General features: G+C 37.4%; 1 protein-coding gene across 1 annotated transcript in view; it reads right to left on the bottom strand.

The window, feature by feature from the left end:
* SFMBT2 (Scm like with four mbt domains 2) overlaps positions 1-10,804 on the bottom strand; it is a 299,808-nt gene that overhangs the window by 157,337 nt on the left and 131,667 nt on the right. The window contains exon 4 of the mRNA XM_007935449.1: positions 1,550-1,638. Within this exon, the coding sequence (XP_007933640.1) occupies positions 1,550-1,638 (89 nt within the window). The remainder of the gene's footprint in view (positions 1-1,549; positions 1,639-10,804) is intronic.

Below are 10,804 nucleotides of genomic sequence, written 5' to 3'. Positions count from 1 at the left end.
TTGAACCACCAGGCTTCTGGTTAGCAGTCAAATGCCTCAGGCACTATGCCACCAGTAGATGGCATGTTTAGCGCACATTCATAATCCGTTAGATTATACTATTATATAAAGTTATTTCTATACTTATCCTGATGGTTAGCAGGTTCAGAGAATATGTAATTACTGCCCCATCCAAAAAAACTTTTTAGCCCATGTTAGCATTTGAAAAAGGTGTTTGTGCAACCAATCTCATAAGTAAATATGTTTTAAAAAATTTAAACCAACATAATAAAATTTTTTCCATATGTATGGGAAATCATTTTGTAACAATCATCATTTTGATTTTTTCAACAAACAATAGTAGACGTTAAGATTCAATAAACAAATGCAGCAGGCAAAACTTTCACAAAACTCAGTTAACTCTACATTAGACAGTAGTACTCTAAATTGTGTGTGTGTGTGTGTGTGTGCATTTATGAGAGAGGGAAAGATTAAAATTAAGGGAATAATGATATAACCAAAATCCATACAAATTTCCATGTTATTCGTTTTCCCTTTTTTAGGGGCATTCTTAAAACAGATTTGGCAATTCAATAATTATCTCTGACACAGTACATTTCTCTTTTTGTTCTATTACATATGTTGTTGTTGTTGTTTGCCGTTGAGTCAACCCCGACTCATAGCGACCCCTCCTTGGGTTTCCGAGGCAGTATCACTACGGAAGTAGGATTGCCCAACCTTCTAGTAAACATTAAAATATTTTATCTTTTATTATAAAATTATTTTCAAATGAATCATCAAGATTTCAGACATAACTATTTTTATTTCAGCACCTCAAAATATGGTTAAATATAGTTAGCCATTTCTTCTCGTTTTTATAAAGTGAAAAAAAAGAAAACAAACTACTGCCATCAAGTCGATTCTGACTTACAGCGACCCCCTTTGGGTTTCTGAGGTGGTAAATCTTTGTGGAAGTAGACTGCCTAGTCTTCTTTCTGCAGAGTGGCTGGTGGGTTTGAACCTCCAACCTTCTGATTAGCAGTTAAATGCCTTAGGTACTATGCCACCAGAGCTCCTTTTTTATAAAGTAAGCTAGCTCAATTATGAGTTAACCTATACAGGTTCAACTCTCAGGGTCATCCATCAGAAATGGCATATTTAATGGAACCGTTTATCACAATAACTCGAGACTATACCAGAGCACATATATACTTAGTTGTCATCTGCATAAAACAGTTGTTTTACAGGAGTTTATTTATGTTGACTAATAAAGGATCAAGGCTTAAATTTATAGAATAGTAGAAAAATATCCTAATGTTATTTTAAATTCCACTCACATGAAAGCACGTTTTCCATTTATTGATTGTACCAGAGATGAACATTTGTTAATGCTGTTACAATCAGTAATCTAAGTACTTCAGTAAAGAACAGGTAATTAAGCTATTTGGATATGGAAATCTGTGTGTTCACATGTTATCTGAAGAAGGATATATGCAAAAATGCTGCTAGGTTTGAGCTCATGTAACTGTGATGCTTCAGACATAGATAGCTGTATAACAATAATACATACACCTTCCAGTAAGTTGGCGGGTGCTGTCCGTGAACCAGTCAAATCACGTATGAGAAATTCTGTCCAGTCTGTGTACTTCTCTTTGATTGCTGGTGAGGCAAAAGAGAAAAAACACATCAGGGAAATAGCTAATAATTTTAACATCATAGCACTTTTCTATACATACATGGTATTCTGGTTTTTCCTTTATTTAATTCTAAGCACATTGCTAAAGTGAGTACCAATACTGAGGCAATGAATCTACCTAGTAGTGATTTAACATCTACTATGTACCCAGATTTTGTTGAGCATCAAAGAGATTGTTGCTGTTATGTGCCATCGAGTCAGACCTGACTCACAGTGACCCCTCCTTGGGTTTCCAAGGCGGTATCACTACGGAAGTAGATTGCCCAACCTTCCTTTCGAGGAGTGGCTGGTGTGTTTGAACTGCCAGCCTTCTGGTGAGCAGTCAAGTGCCTTAGGCCCTATGTTACCTAATGAAAGAATACATGACCTATTTTGATACTTGCCTCTTATGAACAATAACAACAAGAATAAAAACAGAAGATATTAAAAGTGTATCGTTCAGGAGGTTCCAAGAAGAGAGAGATCAATGAGGACTAGGAAAAGCAGGGAAAGTTTTCCAAGTAGGAAAATAAAACCAGGTCTTGAATTATATAAAAAGTATTTACAGGTGGAACAGACAAAGAAGGGATTTTTCAGAGTGTAGGAGTGATGTGGTAAGAGAGGAAATGGAGAAAAATTGTATAACCATCAGCTATAAAGCATGGTTTGAGCTGTGGAACATGGGGAAGTCATGTTAAGTGGTAGAAATAAAATTATGGACAGCCCAGAAAATCAACATAGAATTTAAGCAGGAAATTCCTACAGAAATAGACCAGGCAATAGTAGAAAGGTTTCAATGAATTGAGAGTCTAAAGGTAAGAAACCAAATAAGAAGCTTATGTAGTAGTCTATGTACAAAGTCCTAGGGCCCAAAGTAGGGGTGATAGCAATATTGAACAAGGAATAATACATGTGACACAACTTTTGAAAAAGAAATACTGGACTTTCTACAAGTGTTTAGAACCCAAAATCCGAGAACAATATCACTTCTTGGCCTATCTCCCAAGTTATGGAACTCCAAAGACTCGACTATATTAACTCATCATCCCTCAGAGAACTCTGCTTTCCAAGAGTACCACAGGATTTTCAAAATCAGCAAAAGTGAGAACCGACTATTTACCCCAGATTCCCATCAACCCACACTGTGACTTTGACCTTCATATCAAATGAAGCTCCAGCAGAGAGGTGAGCATCCTAGGAAACATCTAAATCTTAGCCTTTGCTAAAGGTGTAAGATTCAAGTGACTTTATTGTTTGGGTTCTTCAAAGGCATAATGCAATTATTTCTGGCTCAAATTTAAAGTCATGGGATTATTGCAAAAGGGAACAAGGCCATAATGGTCTGGTGGTAAACATACAGTTATAGAATGAGGGAGATCTTGGTTCCAACGTAGGCTCTACCATCACTGTATGTCTGAGTAACTTACTCAATTTCTATTATATACTGTTTGCTCATCAATAAAATGATGGTAACAACATTTTCTCTATAAAGGTGCTGTAAGGATTAAAGAAGAGAAATAATATTATAATAATACTTGAACATACCAAGCAATCGATAAATATTAAATTACTAAATTATTAAAATTCCCACAAACTGAAGCTTCCAACAAACGTTTGGCAATAAAAAATGGAACAAAGGTCCTACCTGCTATTTCAATCATTAAACTGCAAATGAATCACTATCTTCCCTTCCTCCTACTAGACCTCTTGAGACAAAAAGAAAAATAAGAAAGGGTGGAATTCAGACAAACAAAGTTTGAATACTGAACTTTCAATGTAAAACAATGTCTTTGGTCCCTACTCTCTTTATAACAAAGAACAACTTACCCATTCATCCTCTTTGACTACTAAATTTTTTTTAAATAAAATATCATCATCTTTTTTTTATACATACATACTCACACGGAAACATGTATTTGGAGCAAAAATTGTGTCCTTTTCTGTCATTAGCAAATCATTTTTCAGTGATTTCAACCTTTTTTCAATCAGCTCTATTTCATTTCAAAAGTGTCTGAGATCAAAAACCATGGCATACAAGATAAAATAATTGAAATATGCATCATCTTCTGCTTTACAAAGACCTTTCACTTAGTTCATAGTTTTCAGTGCTCCTAATAATGCTGTGGTGACAATTCTTAACTCACTTATGTCTAAGTCCATAAAGAAAGCAAATGACAGAGCCAATCTCAAACCCAAGTATTCAGATTTCAATCTCATACGGATATTCTTTCTCCTGCAATCTATGATTCTCCAAAGCTTTTACATATAGACAAATCAGTATTTAAAATCACTTGCATGATAGACTTAGTAAGTACATAACTATTTAAACCAAAGCTTAAAGAACAGGATAAAATATACAGCTATACTCAGCAAATATCCATTCTATATTTTGTAATGAAATTTCAGTATTACAAAAGAAGACAATTAACACACACAAGTGATAGATGGTCCTGTGCTTGACAGAATCTGTGTCTATATCCACTATGAGAAGAAAATTCCACTTATAATAAATTACTTGTTTCTAACATCCATATAATCCAAGATAACATTTAAGTAAAAATTTAAAAAATATGCAGGTGTCCTGTGAAGACCATATGTAAGACTTAAATTTAAATTATCTGAGTCATAGCAAAAGAACCCTAGAAATGGCCCCAAAATTTACACCTTATGAGCCCTATGTTCCAAAGGTCATTTAACTTTCCATTAATAAGTTTCTGTACCAGGCTATGCCAAAACCTTTATGTGCCACAAAATACACAGACAACTTACTCTATATGGAAAATGTATCTTAGCTATAAAAGTGCACAGACCATTTTAAGTTAAAAAATAGAAAAAAAGTCATTCTTAGAAATTTTGCTAATTTTAAAAGAAAAACTGTTTAAAGTCAACATTTGGTTTTTAAAACTCTATACTTTCAAACGTACAAAAAATTGATTATAATAAATATTGTCATTGATTTAAAACTACACACAACTATTTTATAATTCCTAGTCAATGGGTTTATTTTATATTTAATTCTAGTACAATAAAAGTTGCCTGGTAATTCCTTAGAATTTATTGCAATACAAGCTGATCTGCATTGTTGTTTGTTCACTTATTAAACTTCTAACTACAAACATAAAAACTATTTACTACAGAAACACTTCTCTTCAGAGATTTAAAATCAGAGACACATGAACATAAGAATAATTTCCTGCAAATGTAAACTAACAGTCATCATCTTTCCATTTGAACTAAAGGACTGATTCACATATTAAATGTCAGAAAATCCACAACCCGCCACATACCTGACTATAATACTAAACATAACTTCTGTGGAAGGAAATAAATGATAAAATAATCTTAATTTCAGGTCAAGGAAAGTTCATGTACAACTTAGAAGTCATTTTCCCAGGTTTTTAATTTATAAAGGAAAAATTCTACAAGTCCATAAACATAAAATTTTACTAATTCAAAACATATCTACAACTTTTTCATGAACATTTTTTCAAAGTTATATTCTTCTATAATATTATGTAAACATTCCACTATACTTTTTAAAAATCTGAACTGCATTCCAATAATGCCCCATTTGGGGGGAGGAACACACACCTTACTGAAAAAGCAATCATGAGCATGAGTCCCAGAAAAAGAAAAACAGAGACACATAAACACTTTTTGTAAGGACATTCAGAGGTGGCCCTAAAAAGCCCCACAAAAACCTTATTAGGATTAGAATGTCATTGGTAAAAAGGATCCCATATAAAAAGCAGAATATGACCACCATTTTTGTTGTTGTTGTTCAGAATTTGAGAAAACACCAACAATGTTGGATTTCAAGCCCCATCAAGTACATGTAAACATAAATGGACCAACGATTTGTCACTTCTCAAAGATGTCATCTTCTGTAGAGAATGATCTGTAGGTACGAAGCACTCCATCAGAGCTATAGATTTGGGCAGACCCTGAACAATGAGCCCTGAGCCCTGGGATGGGGTCAAGTGATGAACCATCATCATGGCCCCAAACTCTCCTTCCCATGCTCCCATGGGCCACTGAGAAAACCAGCTGCTTCATACACCTCAATCCATTGAAAATATGGGGAGAACAAGTACAGTAACCAGCAAGGCTATTTTCAATCAAACATATTCTAGATAAAAGAAAAGGTATTTTAGTCATATTCTTATGTTCTAGAGTATAAATATGCAGAGGATTTTTTTGTTGTTTTTTCTGGGCAATTTTCTCAACTCACTTTCAACCAACCCTTCTCTGAATTTATTTTGCCATATTTTAATTTGCAATGGTTCGTTCATTGTTCTTCAGTTGTTCTTTTCTTCTAGAATTTAAAAAAAAAAAAAGATGCAATTTTCAAAACCCTCTTGTTCTGGTTACCTAGTGTTCTAACAAGACTATACCACAAATGGGATGGCCTTAACAAACAGGAATTTATCTTACAATTTGGAGGCTTTAAGTCCAAGTTCAAAGTGCCAGGCTCTAGGGGCTGGGTGAAAGCCCCTCAGCCTTGGGCTTCAGCTCTGCCTCCAGCTCCCGGCCCACTGGAGCTAGAGGCGTTTCTTCACTCAGACAGCTGCTGGCTGCTGAGGCTGCCAAGCCCAAGGTTGATAAGGAAAAAGGCACAGTCCCGATGTTACCAAACCACATGGCAAGCCATTCATTTAAGTCTATTGTAAGTCCCAGAGTCGGCAGAGCATAGCAGGCTGCTGAGCAACAACATGGCGACAAGCAGGATTCTAGCAAGCCATAAGCTAGAGACCATTCCCCAAGGCTTCTGCTTATGTACAGGAAGCAGACCACATTCCCTAAGGCAGCTACTCAGCTGCTCACAGTGGATTCCACCATGGAGTTGATTACCAGCCTCATCATGCGGAATACTGCATCCAGCTGCCCAGCCACTCAACCAGGCCCAGCCAAGTTGACACAAAAACATAATCACCACCCACTGCAAATGAGTCAAGTCTGACACAACAATCCTATAGGGCAGAGCAGAACTGCCTCATTGGGTTTCCAAGGCCGTAAATCTTTACAAAAGCAGATTGCCTCAACTTTCTACTGTGGAGCGACTGGTGGGTTCAACCCACTGACCTTCTGGTTAGCAGGCAAATGTTTTAACCACTGCCACCAGAGCTCCCTGAAGCATTTATAGTTACTAATAAGTAGAAAAAGCTACAGAGCTCTTTCCCTTGGAGACCTTTAAAGAAAAGAATGGTACGTTAATTTTTCACATAGATCTCAAATTAAATTGTACCTACAAAAAGAAAGAAAGATTATAAAATGATTCAAAGAATTGATGAAAAGCATCAACTATGTGGTTGTGTCTATAATGGACCACATTATAGACTATCCAGGTTCAAACATATAAATAAAAATATCCCTATCTTTTATAATGGGAGCTCTGGTAGCATAGTGCCTAAGGCACTTGACTGCTAACCAGAAGGCTGGCGGTTCAAACCCACCAGCCACTCCTCAGAAGAAAGATGGGGCAATCTACTTCCGTAGTGATACTGCCTCAGAAACCCAAGGAGGGGTTGCTATGAGTCAGGGCCGACTTGACAGTACGTAACAACAACAACATCTTTTATAATAAATATAACCCAACTGAAGATGTAATTTGTGAATGTCATAAAATTATACAGTGAAACCTGTGAAAGCTGGAACTCAACAGTACATCCTTGTGTTTCTGGGTCTAGCAAGTTTTCTACCTTTAACAGATGTAGTCTTATCACTTTTCTATTGTTCTCTATTAATGGAAATTATTTTAGTTTTCCTTCTCTGACAGGTTATTGCCTTACACAGGTTACAGCTTTCACAGTTTTACTGTACATAAATATATTGTTTTTATATATAAACATACACATACACATATACACATCTATACACATGCATAAAATGCAAAACAATATAGTAAAATCCAGGTCAAGAAAGGGGCAAAATTTATCTGCAGTAATAATACCGTTAGTCCGTTTTAAAAAAAAAAATCTTGCTATCAAGTTAACTTCAACTCATGGCAACCGCACATTTCAGAATGGAACTACACTCCACAGGCTGTTCAATGGCTACCATCATTCATAAGTAGTCACCAGGCCTTTCTTCCAAGGTGCCTCTGTGTGGATTTGAACCACCAACCTTCTCATTAGTAACTGAGCACTTAAAAATTTGCATAAGCCAGGGATTCTATTAGTTCATAAGCTCACATTTATTATGTTCCATACACTGTGCTAAGAAAGTTACATGTATTTGTTCATGTAATAAATCCTTACTATCTAATAAAGTTGCAGCATAGTGCCTAAGGCACTTGACTGCTAACTAGAAGACTGGCAGTTCAAACCCCCAAGGAGGGGTCGCTATGAGTCAGGTCCAACTCGATGGGACATAACAACAGACATGGCCCCATAAGAAACTAATTTCAATAAAAAGCAACGCTCCTATTCTCATACCCAATGTTAAGGAAAACCCTAAGCGAGGAGTAGAAGGTTAAGCAGCAAAGGCCTTTCTCCTTAAGGGTCTATGTGGTTAAGTGTGGCTGCTAACTGAATGGTTGACAGTTCCAACCAATCATCTACTCCACAGGAGAAAGATGTGGCAGTCTGCACAGCCTTGGAAACCTCATGGGCAGTTCTATTCTGTCCTATAGAGTTGCTATGAGTAAGAATCAACTTGATGGCAATGGGTTCAGTTTTTGGTTTGGATATGAAAATTCAAGCAGTCTGGCAACAAAACTGTTAAGCACTCAGCTGCAAACCTAAAGGTCAGCAGTCCAAACTCACCAACCATTCCCTAAGAGAAAGATGTGGCAGTCTGCTCCCATAAAGAGTATAGCCTTGGGAACCCTATTAGTCAGTTCTACTCTGTCCTATAGCGTTGGAATCTACTCATAGCAACAGGTGTGGTTTTTCCGTTTGTTTTCATCTATTCCCGTAAAGACTAAAGCTTTGGAAACACTATGGGGCAGTTCTACCCTGTTCCATAGAGTCACCACGAGTCAGAATCAACTTGGCGGCATACAACGACAACATGTAAATACTTCAAAGTTGTAATGATTATGGCATAAATATCAAATATTTTAATTATGGAGATTATTCTGAGGTTCATAACATTTAATTTTCTTCTTTCACCTAATGTCATCACTGTAAGAACTCTCTGACATTTGCTTCCAACAATTATTAAGTGATACCTTTGTTAAAGTCTATCAGAAAAAAAAAATAATATTTATTTTTGTAATCATACAAATATATTTACACAACTTAAAGAATCCTGAAATAGATTCAAAATGGAGTCTTGCCAGTGAGCACCACGCTATTGCCCTCTGGCATCTAAGTGCTTGAAAAACTAGGTGCAACAGTTTGAATTAGGAATTTTGGTGCTCTGAACAACTCAATCAGAGTGCACCAAACATACAAGATCAGAATTAGAGGAAAGGCACAGGGAGATTATTTAAGAAAGGGCTACCCGGCGGAGGATGGATGAGCAGCCGAGAGAGGCCACTGGAAACTTCCCTGGGGCAGTCACTGACTGGTGGGCGAGGGCAGCCACCTGAGATCCCCAAGCCAAGAAAGAAGACACCTTATAGCAGCATACCAGCGACCACGCCAGTGTTCCAGCAGGCACCGGCAGGGACCTGCCTCCAGCAGCTGATTTTGTTGGTAATTTGGGTCATCTGGGTGCAGGCAGGCATGGGCACCACCTCTCGGATTCAAGCAGAGAGCTCACTGTTGCGCCAGGAAGGCGAGCTCTCACCCCTCCCAGCAGGTCACAGAGTGGGCTTGGGTCAGACTGGGAGACAGCGTGCTTATCTTTGTCACAGATATCGAGACCGCAGGTCACTAGCAGGTACTCCTCCGACTATAACACAGCTGAAATTGCACACATCTTTGGCGCCACAGGTGGGCGGTATCACAGACAAATTCCAGAGCCAGCCATTAGCAGTCTGGCGGGATTGCGACAGCACCACGGGCAGACGGGGCAGGGAGAAGAACGAAGAAGCTGCGACTGAGTTTAATCCAGGAATTTGCCTTGGAGCCGCTCTTTGGCACTATGGGGCCACGAAAGCGGGATCTCTGAGTGTGCCTGAACCTGGCAGAAAGTTGTGACACCCTGACAATAGGAATCTTTCCTGAGGTTGAGCTGTGGTCTTGTAAATAAATACGTCATCAATAATAGCCAACGCAAAGCCCTAGAAACTGACATTAGCAACACCAAGCTTTCATTCTTCTGCTCCCACCTTCTCTACCAATAAATTCACGCATTCAATAGAAGAAACCATATTCAGCCAATTACCATAAAACCTCCCGCTTTGAACTCTAAACCCTCTTTACAACAAACAGAAACACATTTCCACACTCCACACAGTGATTCCACCATCACAAAAGAAAACAGCAGAGCAACCCAACACACCTGAATCAATAATAATAATCAAAGGTTGGAAAAGATACATCAAGCAAATAGCAACTGTAAGACACTAGGAGTGGCAATATTAATTTCTGATCAAAGTGACTTTAAGACAAAAACCACCATACGAGACAAGGAAGGACATTATATAATGATTGATTAAAGGATCAATTGAACATGAAGATATAACCATAATAAATATCTATGGACCCAATGAAAGAGACCCAAAATACATAAATCGGACTTTAAAAGAGTTGAAAAGTCAAAAAGATGACTCCACAGTCATAGTGGGAGATTTTAATACACCACTTTCTTTGAAAGATAGAACAACTGGAAAGAAACTCAACAAAGATGCAGAAGAGCTAAATAACACACTCCACCAACTTGGCCTTACAGATATCTAAAGAGCACTTCACCCAACAGCAGCACAATATATACTCTTTTTCAGTGCACCTGGAACTTTTTCCATGAAAGACCATATGTTAGGCCATAAAGCAAGCCTCAATAAATTTAAAAACACTGAAATATTGCAAAGCATCTTCTCAGATCATAATGCTATCAAATGAGAAATAACCAATGGGAAGATCAACAGAAAAAGAGTAAACACATGGAAACTAAACAACACCCTCCTTGAGAAAGACTGGGTAAGAGAAGAAATAAAAATTGAAAATCAAAAATTCCTTGAACCAAATGAGAATGAAAACACAACATACCAAAATCTTTGGGACACAGCAAAAGCAGTGATCAGAGGCCAATTTATAGCAA

The sequence above is a fragment of the Orycteropus afer genome, unplaced genomic scaffold (assembly GCF_000298275.1).
Source record: "Orycteropus afer afer isolate SDZICR_OR568_19922 unplaced genomic scaffold, OryAfe1.0 scaffold00028, whole genome shotgun sequence".
Classification (NCBI taxonomy): Eukaryota; Metazoa; Chordata; class Mammalia; order Tubulidentata; family Orycteropodidae; genus Orycteropus; species Orycteropus afer.
The sequence above is the reverse complement of the archived record's forward strand: the minus strand, read 5'-3'. Positions and strand labels throughout refer to the sequence as shown.